At 46.9% G+C, this 18,103-nt stretch overlaps 1 protein-coding gene across 12 annotated transcripts in view; it reads right to left on the bottom strand.

Moving 5' to 3' along the window:
• Positions 1-18,103, bottom strand: part of LOC126534369 (uncharacterized) — a 110,163-nt gene that overhangs the window by 45,777 nt on the left and 46,283 nt on the right. For 7 of the 12 annotated variants that reach the window (XM_055072835.1, XM_055072836.1, XM_055072837.2 and 4 more), the window contains one exon: positions 3,183-3,223. The exons of the other annotated variants lie outside the window; for them this stretch is intronic. In XM_055072835.1, the coding sequence (XP_054928810.1) occupies positions 3,183-3,223 (41 nt within the window). The remainder of the gene's footprint in view (positions 1-3,182; positions 3,224-18,103) is intronic. 12 annotated transcript variants of the gene reach the window in all.

Raw genomic sequence — 18,103 nt, 5'->3', positions numbered from 1 at the left:
CAAAACAGGTGAGCAGGTTTAGCGGCTAGTCGCTTTGGCGGGCGGACAGCAGCAATTGTTTTGCGATCCTGCTACGGTACGGCATGCACGGATGAAAGAGAGATGGAAGGTGGCGGTATGCGTGCGCGCAGTTCGCCAGCAATTTCACCGCGATTAGGCCTCTGCGCCCAAAACATGCTGCGCTATGGCGCGGTAACATGAACGAACGCAATCCACACAATACATCATAGTTAACGTTCCGTCAGGTATCAGCTTGCTTGATAATAAATGAGAAATATGTATCGAGCAGCACACAACTTCACTGGCAGGCACAATTATGAAAGATGTTTCATTCTTTGCGAAACACTTGACAATCTCTATTGCGAGGCGCCTGCTGTTTTCCCCTGGCGGTTAAGGGGACATTACCAGAAAGAAAAATTTCAAATTGGCAGTAAATAGTATTTGCTAAATGTTATTTTTACTAGCTTTGGCCATATATGTATTTGCAAAATTAGAACTAAGACTATTGAAACTATGCCTGCTTAACTAAATCCCTACTAGCACCACTTTCGAACAATATCATTTCCCGTAATCTTGCAAATTGTACTTTCGCTTTCAAGTAGGGATTGTATAAACTAACAGAGGCACGCATTATAGAAACTATTTATTGGAATGCGAAATTTCTTGCAAATGCTGAGGTCCCATAATGGTGCTGGTCTCATGAATCTCGCTATGCAGGCATGACTCCTATTCGCGGAGCACTTTTCGTCCCGATCTTGCCCCATGGGGATGAATTTTTTTTGATCGCGCTTGGCTTCCTCCATAGTTAGTGCAAATGACCCCACTGAAACCGGGGTATCACACCCAAATTGTCTTTGATCGCGATGGTATGCGCGCCATGCGATCGCGAAATCCTGATATTTCAGATAAGTTGGACGAATTTGCATTCGTTTTATAATTTTATGCATTTTGCATAAAGTTTTACAAAATATAATATTTCCGACGAAAATTCACGTGTCCGTCTTCAAACGTCTCCTGGTGGAGAGAAAACACAAGAGCGATGTTTGATTCGGGCACGTTTTACCGACCAGTTTTCAAAGCAGGCGGTAGTAGTTGTAAAGCATAACCATGGATCCCTGGTGGTCCTACTCCATGTGCTGCGGCATCGTTCTGTGCCGTTTTAACTTTGTATTGTGACATAAATATTTAATCTGCAGACGACACCTAATCGTCCCGGTGTTGTATTTACTGCGATCGCATTAGTGTGGGAAACGAACCATGACGTGGTCTTCTCAAAGATAGGAATTATCGACGCCGAATTTGTTCTAAGCTTTTGTAGCCGACCTGGTCGATTACCCTCGTCTTCTCATGGACAGAGATAAAGAGCACCAGTACAATTCTAGCATTGCAAATCACAGTGCGAAAGGAAAAATTCATTGGCCTTAATCGGGAAGATTCGTCCTGGTCCCGGCTGGCATATTCAGATTAGCCGTAACAACAATAGCCACACCGCTGCCAGCAGCAGGTATTGGCGGTGACAGCCGCCTGAAGTCTCCACCTGCACCGTCAATGAAGCTTGTGTAGGGAACACTGCGATACCTATTCGTGACGCCGAAGAAAAAGACATTTTAAAGTAGAAGACGAGATGCACCATGCGTGTACAGGTTGCCCACCACAACGTTGAAGGTAACGAGAAACAAAGCGTTACCCATATGAAACTTCGAAAGAAATTGATAGTGCAAAACAAACTAAAGCGAAGAATCCTGGAGGACTTTACCCATTAGCTAACGGGCAAGTGCACCCATTCATTTCTCTAGTACTTTCATGAAAGAGGGCTGGCTGTGTCAATTTGTTTTACGCCTCTTGCTATTTGCTTTAGTACCTGTCTTTTGCGGCAACTCCACCTAATAAAAAAAAATACATCGGATGCAAAAAGAAAACACGAAACTGAAATAAAAATGCTTTAGGTTGTACTTAAAGTGAAATCCGACATTTTTACACTCTTTCATGCGCCGACAACGGCGGCAGACGCATGGTACATGCGCATGGTACCTGCATGGTACCTGCATGGTACCTCATACTCACCTTATATTCGTATTGCACACACAAAACATAGAACATACAGTATCAATAAAGAGCCCTGAAATACTGCGGGTAAAAGAATACAACTATCTTTGTGTGTTGATAAACGAAGGCAATATATATTTGGAAACTCTGTAAAAAACAATAATAGCACAATGGAAGACAAACGCGGTCACACGAAACGCAGTGCCCTATGGAGATACAATAGGTACGAAGTCCTCCGTAACATGTCGAAAGCACTTCCAGCACTTCCACGCTGAAATGCGGTTCTTTGCTTGAAGTCAGGGGTAGAATCAGGACTCGATGGCAATCGAAGGTCCAGGGGACGCCTCGCATTCGCCGCTTACGGGAAGACTACAAATGAAGCTGTACAGGGTGATTTGGGCTGGACAAGTTGTGAAGCCCGGGAAGCTGCGAGCAAAATGGATTTTGCAGAAATACTACAGAATATGAAAGAAAGTGGATTAGTTTCGAGATCCTTCAGGTACTTGTACAGGAATAACATTCACAAAGAGTGGGGGAAAAGAAGTAGGAAGCTTACCAGTAAGTCTGCGACCAGTGTATTAAGCAAGGTCGCTACAAAGAATGTCAAATGCAATGTCAAACAGGCTACGACAATCTGCTGCGTCGCGGCCATGGAAAAGAAACATACTATGAGAAACCTACCTGAGAGGTAAAAGCTAAATCAGGAAAGCCCGAGGGAAGCTCTTTACTTTTCAAAACGACATCAGGCTGCATTAGAATGCATAGCTATAAGGCGAGGTGCACCCAGCAACAATACGTATATGGTTGCTGCGGTAAAGCTAGGGAAACGATTAAAAAAGCACATTCTGTGGTTTTACGTGTCAAAACCATGATTTGATTATGATGCATGCCGTAGTGAGTAGTAGGGGGTAGGAAGGGGCGGATACGGAAATTTGGACAGCCTGAGGTTCGCTAACGTGCACCTAAATCTAAGTACTCGGCTGTTTTCGCGTTTAGCCCCATCGATGCGGCCGCCATGGCGGGAATTCGGTCCTGCGAGCTCGTGTGTAGCAGCCCAACACCATATTCACTAAGCAAACACAGCAGGCATAGGCAAATGATGGAACGTGTTTTATAAGAATGTGAAGATACCTTACCAGCGGTCGGTTTAGATTCGTCTGGCCTCCTTGAAGCCTTTCTGTTCTGGGATATCAGGGGAAAAGTGTACGTTCCCGCACTTGAGATTAGTAAAATGCAATTGGTGGTTTGGTGGCAGAAATGTAAGGAGACCACAAACAACTGAAGACTACAAAAACAAAGTTCCCAATAGTGGTTGAGAAAGTTTAATACTGGGAATTCCTTCAGTGTTTCTTCTTTAAATATAGGTAATACATTATATAAAATAAGGACAAGAGCTTAGTGGCGAAACCCACCACCCCTTTTCAAAGGGGGGAAGGGTGGGGAGACTCATAACACCCATCTATCCATCCATCCCAAAGGCCACAGCTGCTATCAACAGTAGCTGTTCGCATCTTCGGGCGGGTTCCAAGAGCTAAATTATTTTCCTTACACTATATTCCTTACATTCTTTGAAACATGACTGAAAGAACTTCTATGTGCACACACCTTATTAAAAACGAATTTTTGCAAGGTAGAATGTAGTTTATTCGGAGCCGTGTGTTCCATGTGGATATTTATTTCAACTTGAGTTCTATTTTCAGCTGTTTTGCTACGGTTATAGCAGAGGATTTCTCAATCATGTGTGCAGTTGTGCGTGAAAGGAGAAAACAATTGTGAAGTATGTAGTTTAAATATTGCCCTACAACGAGGTACATATCGGCGAATGTGATCATTCCATGTGCGCACCTCATATCCCTGTGTACCTGAAAAAAAGAAAACTTACTTGAGATCTGTATCCGTCAGGGAAAAATTTCCACGTCACTATATGGATCCTAGACGTCGTCCATACAGTTTGCTGACAAGTAGAAGTATACGTTGCGAGATTGTAGCAGACAGGAGATGAGGTATATAATGCCCGTTAAATAGTTGCGAACTATTCTATACAAAGTGTAGCTGGTGCTTTTTGTGTGGTTGTGAAGGTTTTCGAAGAAACCTTCTTTTGTATGCATACTCAAATGTCTAGGAGCATTCCGCCTGATGGTAATTCAAAATATGAACGACAACTAGCAGCATCCATGAAAACTTGTGGCTGCCCCAGTGTAGCGAGCAATTATTTTTTATTCAAATTATCGGCCTCTACGAGCCCAACTCAAGCTGTTTAATCTGTTTCAACCCCAGCTGTTTAAGGCGCCATTGTACCTGAATAGGTAGAGCAGCGCGCTCCTGATGATGACATATAGGTTCTATCCCGACCTGCTGCAAATTACCTTCTCGTTCACTCTACGTTTAACAGCGAAGGTGTTTAGGGCTACCTTCCCCATGATAGTGTCCGTGTGATAACAAAACTATCATCATCACAACTGGCTCCAGCATCGTCATCGTCTTCCACAGCTGGCTCGTTCACGCACCTTGGCGCTACCGCGTGAACGCGCTCATGCCAGTGCTGCCGCGGTCGTCATCGTTGTTTATTAAATAATTAAGAAGCGCAGAGATGACCAATTTTGCACCGAAGCTGTTAAGGGCTAGTTCCCCCATAATCGTGTCCTTGTGTGCAGGGACCCTGAAGAAGTGCAATGCCGAGCCGTCCGTGGGCTGGGGGTGAAGCAAACGTTAAGCATTCTCCATACATGAGCCGATCCCCAAGATAGTGTAATGCGGCGCTAACCCGCGGTGGAGGTGCAGTTCGCCATTAAGGGACCCACATACACAGCTTCGCTAGTCATCCTTCTTCACAGAGCGGAAGCGCACTGAGTTTCTGATGCAAGGAATGAGAAGGTTACTGGGAAAGTGCCGTCATCATCGCGTGTCTCGCGGCCAGTTGGCCCATCCAGGAGAGCTCTCGTTGCTGCTGCGGCGTTTCTGGCGGTCGCTCGACGACTCCAACACACCTCGTCACATTAGCTGAAGGTGCTGGGTACGCGTCGAAACGAAAAACTCGAAGCAGGACTCTGCCACCGCACTCTAGTCTTGGCGGTAGGCCCGTCACCACGTGCAATGACTTCAAAGAATTCCGCGCACAGCGCGGGTTTCCGTCTAGGTACACCGCCATTTCCAGCCAGATAGGAGGCGATGACTTGCGGAGTGGCTCGCCTCGTATGACAGGGTTGGCAAACGAATTAATTGGGATGATATTGCGGATCTGATCAACGTCATATTATCGTTAGCCAGGTGCATCTCCAGCATGTTATATACAACAGTGTGCCAGACTGTCAGGCCCATTACGCGCGTTTTACGCACGAGGCCGGTTTTGACTCCTCGCAGGTTTCTCACTTCCGTAGGAAGTTCCACCTCTAGCTCTTTGCGTTCCCTGCTCATAAACACCTTGACAATAAGTGGAGCTTGGTGGGTACGACTCCATCAACGCTGGAACATTGAAGGTGAGCCATTCAACCATCTCGGCCTATGCCGGACGAGCTAGCCCAGCCTTCTCAAGCCATGCCTGAGGTCTAGCCCAAGAACCTCCGGCCATAGTGCGATGTGTTAGCTTTGCAGGCATACGGCTCCCGCTCAATCCCGCTATTTGCACGCCCACCCTAGATCACAACATCGAGGACTGGCTCGCCTCGTACGAAAGAATCAGTGCGCACAACCACTGGGATGATACGATAAAGGTCCACACCATATTTATCGCCTTGGGCAACATTGTACATGTGTTGTGTGGTAACCACAAATACGACGTCCGGACGTGGTCGATGTTTAAGACAAACTTCACGGAACTCCTTGGTCGTCATGCTGTCCGTATACTTAAGGGCGAATAACGCCTGCGCGGAGGTGCCCAGCATCCAGGTGAGACTTTCACCAGCTACATCGAAGACGTCGTGAATCTGTGCTACAGCGTCCACGCTGCGATGTTAAAAGTGAACAAGATGAGGCATATAATTAAGGAAATTTAGATCGACGCCTTCCAGATGTTGGTCGCCGAAAACCCGAACACAGTGTCGGTCGTCATTGCGCGGTGACAGAGTTACGAGGACTTTGGAAGGCAGCGAGTAGTCAAACGATTTCCGCCAACAGAATTCGCCTCTGTCTCAGGTCTGACGGTAGACGTTGACGAGTTGCCTCTATTGCACCAGATAAACGAGTTCGTGCAAGAAGTTGCTCGGCAGCTTTCCCTGGTGCCGTTTATGAACGTGTAACCATTGACTTCGGGGTTACAAGCCGTCATCAAGGAGCAAGTCCGTGAGTGACGGCCAGATGCTACAACCTACCGTCACAGCGCCCTTCACGCGCACTGAGGTCACTACAAATCATCACTTCGCTCCACGTCCACGACCTCCCCCGATGCCCTTCTCGCCGCCTGCACCACAGCGGACAAGCCAGCGAAATCCTTGGCGTACAGAGGAAGACTTCCCCATATGTTACAATTGTGGTATTCCGGGATACGTTGCCCACTTTTGTCGACGCTGTACGCGGCCGATATATGATTGCCGCGGACTCACGAGCACTTAGGATCTTCGGCAGCTACAACCTCCTGTGCCACCAGATGAATCCCCCTTCCTAACACTAGTCGGCGTTCTTCATCCCAACGCCGTCACCCAATCTCACTGATGAGGCTTCGGCCAAGCCCTCTACTACAGGGAAACTAGGTGTGGCAGTTTCGCAGGCGAGACCTGCGTCTCCTTCAATTTACCGAAGGCCCGCAATGCCAAGGTCCGCAAATAACCGCCGCAATATCGTTGAGGTATATGTCGAAGAGGTTCTAGCAATCGCGCTGGTAAATACGGGCGCAGCAATGTAGGTGTATGTTGGTAGAACGCGTAGGACTTTGCCGCCGAATAGGAAATGTAACGACGTCACTTTCCAGAAAGAATTCAAGTAGTGCGAGCGGACCTTTGGGAGCTTCCGCTGTACGTACAGACATCGAAAAATCTCCTCCTGTCAATGAATTGGTTGTACTGTCGTCCTGCTCCCACGATGTCATTCAAGGCTAGAATACCCTTTCGTCCAACAGTGCCATGATTGAGTGCGCCCGCGCGGAGGTGGAGTTGCCTTTTCTTTCCGATGTAGCCAAGGACCAAGATCGTTTGACGTCTACAACAACGCTTGTTGCCGAAGTTACTAATATCGCTCGTCAGTCAGCCACCGTCGTCTCCATACCGCGGGCCTCAAGACGCGGCGCAATCGCGCTATTCACGCCATACGATTCCTTCGCCCCTCGCCGTTCACTTCCCTTGCCTATCGCTGTAATCGCTCTTAATGCTTGCCATGGTGTGTGTGTGCGTGTAAAGTGTTTTTCCTGTCAATTACGTTGAATAGCGAAGAATGCCTCGGTTACGCTCAGTGATACCTGAATGCTCAGCAATACTCCCGACGACGCACATTCGACGTCCCTCACCGCGCTCGACAGTGTGAGTGGACCGCCGTAGGAATGCTTCCATGCGGCAATCTCCGGTAATCTTAAAACAGAGAATTCGTGCAACTTGTCAGCCTGCTAAGTGAATTTACCGCCTCTTTCAACTGTCATCAACTTTTTCTACGCTGGAACACCACAGTATCGCACAGCATCGACGCCATGTCGCCTGCCCCACGCCGACAACATCCTTAGCGTGTCTCAGCTTCTGAACGCCGTGTCATCGAGGAACAAGTCAGCCATATGCTTCGGCGTGGCGTGATTGAGCCGTCCCATAGTTCGTTGGCATCGCCGATCGCCGAAGTAAATAATAAAGGTTGTTCTATGCGATTCAGCGCTGATTACAGACGTCTTAACAAAATTACGCACAAAGACGTATGTCTCCTTCCGCGCATAGATGATGCCCTTCACTGTTTGCAAGGTTCCGTTTTCTTTTCCTTTTGCATTCGAGGTCCGCATATTGGAAAGTACCCATAGAAGAGGCTGAGCGCTCAAAAACCACCTTCGTCATACCAGATGGATTCTACGAATTTTATGTCATTTCATTCTGCCTATGTAATGCGCCCGCTTGTTTCAAGCGCATGAGGAACAGTATCTTGCGCGGTCTCAAGTGGCACACGTCTTTGTGCTGCCTAGGTGATGTCTTCTCACATGATTGCCCGACTCACCTCCAATGACTAAGATATGCAATGAGCTGTCTTACTAAGGCCGACCTCCAGCTTAATATCAGAACTACTTCTTTGCTGCTCGTACGCTTAACATCTTAGGATCTTAGGCCACGTCGTATCTAAAGAAGGCTTGCTTCTGAATACGGAGAAACTCCGTGCTGTTACGAAGACTCCCAAACGCACCGCCCTAAAACACTACGCAGTTTAGTGGGCTATACTCCTATTTTCGGGGTTTGGCGAAAAACTTCGCAATGATCATGGCTCATTTGACTTAACTGCTGGCTGGAGGCAACACCCTACCCGCCTGGTCGAAAAATTGTGATGACGTGTTCACGGCCCTACGCTGTCTGCTCACTTGTCTTCCTATTCTGTGACATGATGACCCCAATGCCCAAACTGAAGTGCATACAGATGCTAGTAGAGTGGGCCTCGGGGCGGTTCTTGTCCAACGCAAACGTGGTCTTCAGTATTATTTCTAGGACTCTACCTCGTAGTCCGCAAATTCCGTCACAATCTCGAATGGCTTCAATTGTCTATTCTCACCAACGAGAAACCGCTCATTTATGCTATTACCTCCAACAGTTCCTCGCACACTCCCCGCGAAATTCGCCAGCTTGCATATCTCTCCGCATTAAATACTGATATTCGGCATATTAGTGGTGCCGATAATTCCGTCACTGGCGCTCTGTCATGTATTCATATGTATGCAAACCAAGTGAGTCGTTCGGGCGTTGACTTCGTCTGCCTCTCTACCGCGCAAGTCACAGACCGCGAACTTCAAGCACTCCGGACTGCCAACAATTATCTGTGCTTCGAAGATACTGTCTGGCTGCAACGTCATAGTGAGATGCGACCTGTCTACGGGTCATCCTCGACCATACGTTCCAGAACAATTTCGGCAGCAAGTTTTTGACGCAGTACATTCGTTTTCGCGCCCTGGAGTACGTGCAACACAAAGTCTGGTCACTTCCCCCACTCTGTGGCCACGTGTGAACGCTGACGTCCGTTGCTGTTCTCGGGCATGCATACAGTGCCAGTGCGCCAAGGTCAGTGGACACACTATGAGCGCCTCTGGTCATTTTCCAAGACCAGACGTTCGTTTCAGCCATGTTCACATCAATGTCGTTGGTCCGCTACCACCGTCCTCGAACCAATGATACATACTCACTTGTAACGAGCGCTTCACACGGTAGCCTGAAGCAACGCCACTACCTCACATTACTACAGAGTCCGTAGCCCAGGCCATGTTAAACACCTGAATGTTTCTTTATGGCGTGCCACACACCATAACCACAGACAGAGGAAGACTACTTGACTCGTCCGTCTTTCAACCTCTCTACCGCCTTCTAAGTGTAACGCACGCACAAACGACAGCTTATTACCCAAGTTCCAATGGCATGGTAGCAGTAGCTTAGCCAGAAATTCCGCTCGGGGGGGGGGGGGGGGGGGGGGGAGGGGGGGAGGCTCACGTTGCAGCTCGGCCTCCTATTTATTGAATTTGTCGCGAATCAAATACACGGATAGTAATGGCATTGCCTGCGTGAAAGACGGTGCAAACGAATTCTTGAACGCCACGCACTGTCAAGACAAGTAAAATATGTATTTTTTTTTCAATAAAGGATACGCTCGTATGTCCCTACAATTGTGCCCGAAATAATTGATGTCAATGCTTCCATGTGTTTTGTCGATTTATTAAGTAAAGGAAATATCACACGAACTTTAGATATATATCAAATCAAAACCAGCAAAGCATTGCATGCCGCTGATACGAACAATGTAAAGGAAGTGAAATCAATCAATAAATCAATCAATTTTTATTTCACATTCATTCATTTACGAAAAATGAACGCTGGGTCAAGCACTAAAAGCTGCGTTCTTGCAGCTTGACAAGGTTCTTGCCCGTATTCGTGACAACGGGGACAGAATAAAATAAAGTTTGTACACTTTATTATGTGCAATGTACAAATGCATAAGTGAAAAATGTGTAAGGCAAAATGTACAATCAGTGACACTAAGCAGTGTGTTGAGTCAGTACAAATGACATATATGAATATAAAGTATATTACAGATATACTTAATTATTTTCAATTGCTGAACAATTTATGATATAACATTATCTTAACATACGAAAACATAGCAAATAAAGGTGTGTATAAATGTCTTGCAGGTCACATCCTACATGCGAAAATGTCATCAAAACGTAAAACCACCTAATTAAATGAGGTAAGTAATTAGTCAGTTTGAAGTAGGAAATCTCGTATTGTCTTCCTAGTAATGTCAGTTATCTCGACACGGTTCTCATGAAGTTTATTTAATAAGGATAGGACTCAATTGGATAAACGATTTGACCCACAGTTTGTACGGGAGAGTTGTAGCAGCGATCTCTTTATTTCCCTGATGTTTTAGGATATATCTGTTGGTTCTTTTAGGTTGCTCAACCCCAAGAACAGGCTCAGGACAAACATTTTAATGAAATATTGCGGTCAGGAAATTCGTTTACATTTTTGTACATACACAACGGCTGAGGAAAAATCTCAATGACACTGTCCTTTCTTCCAATGTGAGTTCACGAGCAATGCGAGTTCACGAGCAGCTGTCGCCGGTTGCGTATTGTGAGCAATTACACCGAAATTATAGCCACAACAGGGAGCATATATAAAAAGCAGTAGTTCGGGAAAATATACGAGGGCGAGTCAAATGAACGCGAGCCAATGCGAATATATGATGAACGGGATACTTTATTTAAAAGCAGTATCTATACGCATTAAGACATGTGTCCCACTGAAAAAGAATCGCAGAATTCCCGTCTCATAAAACTCTTTGGGTAGCTGCTTCAAAAAGTCTGTTTTTGACTCGTTAACGTCATCGCCTTACACAAATCTGGTTTATTTTTCAATTGCTCCAAAACGACGAAGTCGCAAGGCCAATTGTCTGTGCTGTATGGCGGATGCTGCAGCGTGTTCCATTTGAACTTTGTCAGTTCTGTATTAAGCACATAAGCGACGTGGGCACGGGCATTGCAGTGGAGCATGACGATGCCATTCATCAATTTTTCACGTCGTTTGTTCTTCATTACAACAAGTAGCCAATCCGGTGCGTCACAATATCGGAAAGGATTGATAGTCTTTAGCTGATAGATTTAGCAAATTCTATCAGCAATGGGCCCTGACGATCGAAAAAAAAGTCAACACCTTCCCGGCGCAAATTACGGCGTTTCCTTTCTTTGGGGATGGTGAATTCGAATGTTTCCTCTGCAAGCTTTGCCGTCGTATTTCAGGTTCCTAGTAGTGGCACCATGTTTTGTTCCCGGTCACAATTGCAGACAAGAAGTTGTCACCCTCATTGTGGCACCAGATCAGATGAATCAAGGTAGCGACGAACTGCTCCGTCTTCTGGCGGTGGTCCCAATGTTGGGTAACGACTGCACACACAAGAGCCGAAAACCAAGATTTTAATGAATTATGGTGCGAACCGAGCCGTGAATGATGTTGACACACTTTGCCTGTTCATCGATGCTTATCCTCCGTGATTGTCTCATCAGCTCATCAACCATTGCAATTATGTGGGAGGTGATTGCACATTGGGTTTGGCCCGGTATTGGATTGCCTTTGCAACTTTCACGTCCTTCTTTGAACCGTTTCCTCCAACGTTTCACAGTTTCCAAAGAAATGCAATGTTCAGCGTACACGGAAGCCATATGGTGACTAATTTCTTTTAAGGAAACACCTTCAACTGTCAAAAACCTCAGACACCAAGCTTTTTAAACTTTTGGAGTGCCCATTATAAAACGCAATTTTATTCAACCCTATGTATGAGCATTAAAAAAAACCTTTATCCTGACACATGCGTGCCACTTTTGTAAATGAGAGATGCATGTGCGCTATGCACATGAGTCGCAGATAATAAACAGAACAATTATTACGTCGGCGTTAGTAAACTCACTTTCATTTGACTCGCCCTCGTACATTAGAAATGCGAAGATACGATGGTATATACAAATGCGAAGATACAGCTTGGTAAAGGGGAAGAAAGTGTCAGTTGATACAAACTTCACTACCAGGTATACACGAAACCTCGCAATAAGATATTTAAATATACGCATGAGTTTCCAATAAATCTACGTATCTAAGATAAAGTCAGGGTATATAATGCGTCAAAATAGACAAATAAAGAAGTTGAACAATCAGGGATTGACAGAACGCAGGATCCTAAGGACCGCCCCTCTCCTTCCACTTCACCTATGGTTCGCGTGCGACGGATGGCAGCGCTTCCTCGCCGCTTTTCTACCTTGCGCACACGAGACTGAGCCACAATTGTAGGCTGACCCATGCCCCCCCCCCCCCCCCCCCCCTGTTTCACTTGCACATACAGCATGCAGCGCGTGGTCACTAAATTATCGCCCTTAGACTTTATACGTTACATGAGAGCGAAGGCGACAAGAACGCGCCTCGAGTGTCCATATAATTTCTCTCACAATAATATAATAAGAATATCCGGCAACAGAAGCGTCCCGTGGCTTTTCGCAAAAGAAAAAGTAACAAAATTGAACTTTCACAATGCGACAATTCGCTGCGACGCAACAATGACTTATTTTTGTGAGGCGGGGTCACTGAATGCGACAATCAAATGCTTACTTGGGGCACGTAATGTGGCTACCGAAGGAATATCGAAGAAAACATGAAATGTTTAGTCCACAGAGAACCATACGCATACTGCTCGGTATCCTACAGGGGCGAGACAAGGCATTCCTTGAAAAGCTGCCCTCAAGCGAACGCGTTGCAATGCGTTGAGCCCCCACAGTGATGGTGGCGAGCGACCATTGTTTCTTTTTCTAGTCTGCTAGCCAGAAGGTGTCCAAAACTATGCCAGGCAAAAATCCACTCGGTCAGAGAAAAATGAACACGCACCCTAGTGCGCCGCGCCGTGGTCGGGGCAACACGAGAAAAACTCAAGCTGGCTCTGGCAGCCCGCGGGTAGTGAGAACAAGAAAACGGAAGAGGCTCAATGTGCCCTCGCGAATAAAAGTCAAAGTAGAAAAATAAATAAGAACGCAGTTACGTTTGCTGGTTTCAGCGTCTTGACATGGAGGCGTTGGCGCGAATAAAAAACTGATATTTTTTTCTGTCACATGACGGCGCAAATGAACCACCACTACGCTTCGTCTCATCGGACCTCACTGCGTGGTTTGTCAACTTGCCTGGTAGTGTGTTGATTTGGCTTGTCTCGTTGTATGTTCCGATGTACGACTTTATAAATGTCAAGGTACCTTGGGGTCAAATGTTCTCTTCTTCATCCATATGCATCATAATCACTTCTACGAATTCCTCATCTGTAACTACCACAATCAGCCACACAGCTTGTTTTTCTTTGGCATAGATCGAGCTCGGCTGGATGAGGCGGCTCCTTATAAGTGGTAGAGGGGCTTTTCGTTCCCCGTGACCTCTAGCCCTTGTCACTGGAGCTCCGCTCGGGTCGCCGCATACCACATCTTGCCATGCTTTGTAAAAACAATCCAGCACGTCCGATACTACCACCCCAGCACAGCCTTCGGCATCCACCATGACTCGCCAGTCTTTGCTGGTCTGCGGTGAGATGACCCTGAGGAATGAGGAATGGCTACAAAACTACAACCTGGCAAGCGACTTCAGTGAGTGGGATAACTCACAGCAGTTGCACAATATTCCCTTCTACCTCAACGATGTCGGTAAAACCTAGTTTTGGAACTATCAGCCTGATCATCGCGACTGGGACACGTTCACGCGGCAGTTTCGTCATATCCTCACCGAGGTGGCGAAGAAAAAGCTCGGCGAACGCGTCGGGGAATCATACAAATTCTACACTGAGCATGTGCTAGCTTTGGCGCAAACATGTACACCGACGCCACCATGTCCCAGACCGACCGCATGCGGCATATTATTAAAAGCATAAACACCGTCGCCTTTAGCGCACTCGCCAGTCAAAATCCTGTCACCATCCATGATGTAATAGTCACATGCCAGACCTTCGCTTGTCGTCAGCAGTACAATTGCTCACGATCATACGTGATATCGTTCGGGAGCAACGTCAAGGGCGGTGTTCTTACTGTGCGCCAGAACTTGGCGTCGCCCTTTCTCCGACCGGCTTACGCGAAATAAGAAAGCAAGAGATCCCCTCGGCGCCGCGTCCAACGTGCTCCGACGGCCCCTGGGCTCCACAGGTGCCTACATATGCCGAAATCACGGCGGTCCCTCCGGTCACCGCGGCCCCTCTACAAACGGACCACTATGACCCTGTGGCTTCATTGTCGCCACCTGCTCGTGTACAGCCTTACCGTTCCGCTCCGCTTCCTGCTCGACCCATTTGCTACTACTGTGGCTACCGCGGGCATATCTGCAAAGTTCTGTCAACGGCGTCAACAGGATGAGCAACGTGCTTATACATCCGAAGATCGAAGAGGCGTCCGTCCAGCAACGAGCTACCAGAGACCCTCCTACCTGCGTCGTTTAAAATGGAAGACCTGTATTTGCTATCTCGACTACATCGTAGTGTTTTCCACCACGTTCCCAGAACACGTGTAGCGTCTTGAACAAGTGCTAGCCTGCTTCGCAAATGCTGGCCTACAGCTCAACACGAAAAATGTACTTTCGCAGCAAAGATTATCAAAGTTCTGGGGCACATAGTCAGCAAAGATGGCATTCGACTGGACCCTGAGAAACTGTCCGCCATCCTTGAGTTTTCTTGTACTCTGGACCGAAAACACATGGGCAGTTTTATCGCACTGGCTTCGTACTTCGAGCGCTTCATACGCAACTTCGCTGCGCTTGCGTCTCCGCTCCCACTTCTCTGATATAACGCGCCCTTCGTTTGATCCACTGATTGGTAATTGCCTTTTTTACGCTTAAGCAGGCCATGATGACCGACGCGGTACTGTGCCACTCTGACCCGTGTGCAGCTACTATCATTCACACTGACGCCAGCAGTAATGGTCTCGGTGCTGTTCTGCAACTTGACGCCACCTTGCGTGAACGAATCGTTGCTTACGCTAGTCGGGCGCTGACTGCTGATGAGAAAAATTACAGCATCCTGAACAAGAGTACCTTGCTGTTGCTTGGGCAGGGCAAAAGTTTCGGCCATAACTCCACGGCGTCGCTTTACAGACGTCACCGACCACAACGCACTCTGCTGCCTATGGTCGCTCGAGAACCTATCGGGTCGCATAGGTCGCTGGGTGATCTGTTTGCAGGTGTATGATTTCGACGTTATCTATAGGTTCGACAAGAGTCACCAACACGCAGATGCTCTATCTCCTTGCCGTTTACGGAGCAATAATGCCTCAGCATCGGCTAATCGTACAGATGTAAAGCCCGAGCCCACTTCCTAACCCTTGTCCGTTTCAACGCTCGACTGGCTGAAACGTAATCACCAATCTGTTCTTGTTTGCCACCAACGTGCCGACCCTTACTGCCGAACTATTCTCGACCGCATGCTAGGCTCTGCTTCCTCTCCGAACGCCCGACTCCGTCGACAACTTAAACAATTCAAGCTTCACGATGGCGCCTCGCATCGGTGTATTTATCACGTTGATCACCATATAACAACAACATCCCTTATAATAACAACATTCCTTATAATAACAACATTAAACCCACAAAGTTCCGGAATCGCAAACCTCAAGCACAACATTAGAAATGTCATTGCAACTTTCGCATCAAAAGCTTATATGAACTTTTTACCAATAAAGTTTTAGAATTGATACGCATGCGCTCCGTAGATTCCGCGGCCTCCGCGAGATGCCGCGACGAGCCCACTCGCCATCACAACGCCCTTGAAACGTTATGCTCGAATAGGGCTCCTTGCGTTCTGTGAGTGGCTGTGCATACGCGTTGCTGCGATCAGCCCGAGTTCGGAATGTACGTGCTGAGATGTCTTTGCAAGCGTCAAAAATGTATTCTAGACAAACTCCAGAATGATTTCCGGCACCGGGGTTTGTTTTGGTCGGTGGTGCATGGATAGCACGCAAAAATTTCGAGGGGAGGGGCCGAAGCCCTAGAAGCACTCTTCGCCTCTCCCTGGCTACGCCCCTGCATGATAGAACCCTTCCGTTGTCAACTAAAAGCGACACTTCGTGCCCATGACTCCATGATCCCATGGACCGAGCACCTGCCTTTGATTCTACCAAGTCATCGGACAGTTGTGAAAGCAGATGAACAGTGTTTGTTAGCAGAACTGGTTTTCGGCACGACACTTCGCATACCCGATGAGTTTTTCGCCTCGGAATTGTCATCTGCTAACCTACAATCCTACGCCGACCGCCTTAGCATTACAATGGCCACTGTTAGACCATCACAGCTTCCTTACGACCGCAGGAATGTTTACGTAAGGCCATCTTTACTTCGCAGCAGCCACGTATTTATCCGTCACGACGCTATTTGCGCTCCTTTACAGGCTCCTTACGACGGTCCTTCGAAATCCTCAAGCGTGACGCTATGGTTTTCACATGTCTTGTCAGCGGACGCGAAGAGTCAATTTCCATCGACCGCTTGAAGCCAGCTCATTTAGACTCTGACAGTGCCCTCCCCACAACTTAAACCGCTCAACGGCAGTGCCTTCATCGCTGGGGGGGGGGGGGGGGGGGGGGAGGGAGGTGGGACCCATGTATTGGAAAGTAATCATAGAGTCCCGTGGTGGAAGAAGCGACTGTACTAGTGCCATCAGGCATATAGGCTCCACGATGGTAGCCGAGACATGAACGCATCATCTATTTAATTAATGGCAATTCTTTGTGGGCGTGATGTTCCTATAATGTGATAGCGTTTTCCTTGGCTACGAAATTGTTTAAGTGCCTGACCTGAGTTGAATATGCAGTGTTCAAAAAGTTTAAGTGCTGATCCAGATAACAACTGCGAAAGTAAACGCATTTTACTTTAAATTGCTGCCATTTTTATGGCGTCACACCTACGACTTTTTGTGAGCAGTACACAGATCAAACAGAGCCATTTCTATACAATCTTTAGTATTGTTCCCATGCTACCAATGAAACTTTCAGTCGACCAGTGCGAAAGTTACTAACGAATGCGAAGTACATCTAGTCTTGGCAATGCTAGTATTACTACTTCAAAATCAAGGTAAATATTTCAATAATATTATTTAGAAAGCATTTTTGCATGCTTTTTACACCACGTGACATATAGTCGCAGTCTAGTGATTTGACTCCATTTTTCAGGTTCATGATTCGAGTATCCTCATGAACTGCCGCTTAAGGGTTTAGAACAGTGCACAAAAACTTTGCAACTTCCGGAACCTAGCTCAGTCGGTCAGCACTGTAAATGCTTTCTTTGGGAAATGAATCGCTGAGTGAGTTAAGTTATAGTTTTATGTACGAATGAAACCGCAAAAGTTATTTCGAAGGACCATCCGAAGTGTGATGGCATTGAGAACTTGAAGGAAAAAACGGAAACGCCTTGGGAGGCACGCGTAGTTGTTGTGTAAACGTATGTTTACTTTGCGTGGGGGAAGCGATATTTCGACGACTTAATTCTATGGTTACTGAGACCGTGGGATGTGCTACAAACTTCGATAGAACGCATTCGAGAGCTTTGTATTTGGACACTGCGGCAGTTAAGGAGGCGCACAGATGAGTAATATGTAAACAAAGAAACAGAGCAGTAACACAATAAATCTCGCTCCTTTTTCAAATACAGGATGTTGCCCTGCAAGTTGCGCGACCATGCAGGATACCTAAATATAGATATTCGAAGATCAATGTTAGTCAAGTCGACAGGTAATTCTGGCATGAAGAGAGAACGAGCTTCTGTTCTTTTCTTGTCGTTCCTCTTGAGCTCAGTCCTTTGTACGGCTACCTCTCCATAGAATAAACTATATTTCCAACTCAGAATCTGCATTAATCCACTGCACAGGTACAGGTACAGGTACAACTATAGTTTCATTTGGCTTCAGACGT

The sequence above is a fragment of the Dermacentor andersoni genome, chromosome 7, assembly GCF_023375885.2.
Source record: "Dermacentor andersoni chromosome 7, qqDerAnde1_hic_scaffold, whole genome shotgun sequence".
Taxonomy (NCBI): Eukaryota; Metazoa; Arthropoda; class Arachnida; order Ixodida; family Ixodidae; genus Dermacentor; species Dermacentor andersoni.
Note: the sequence above shows the minus strand (reverse complement) of the source record. Positions and strands in the feature narration are given on the sequence as shown.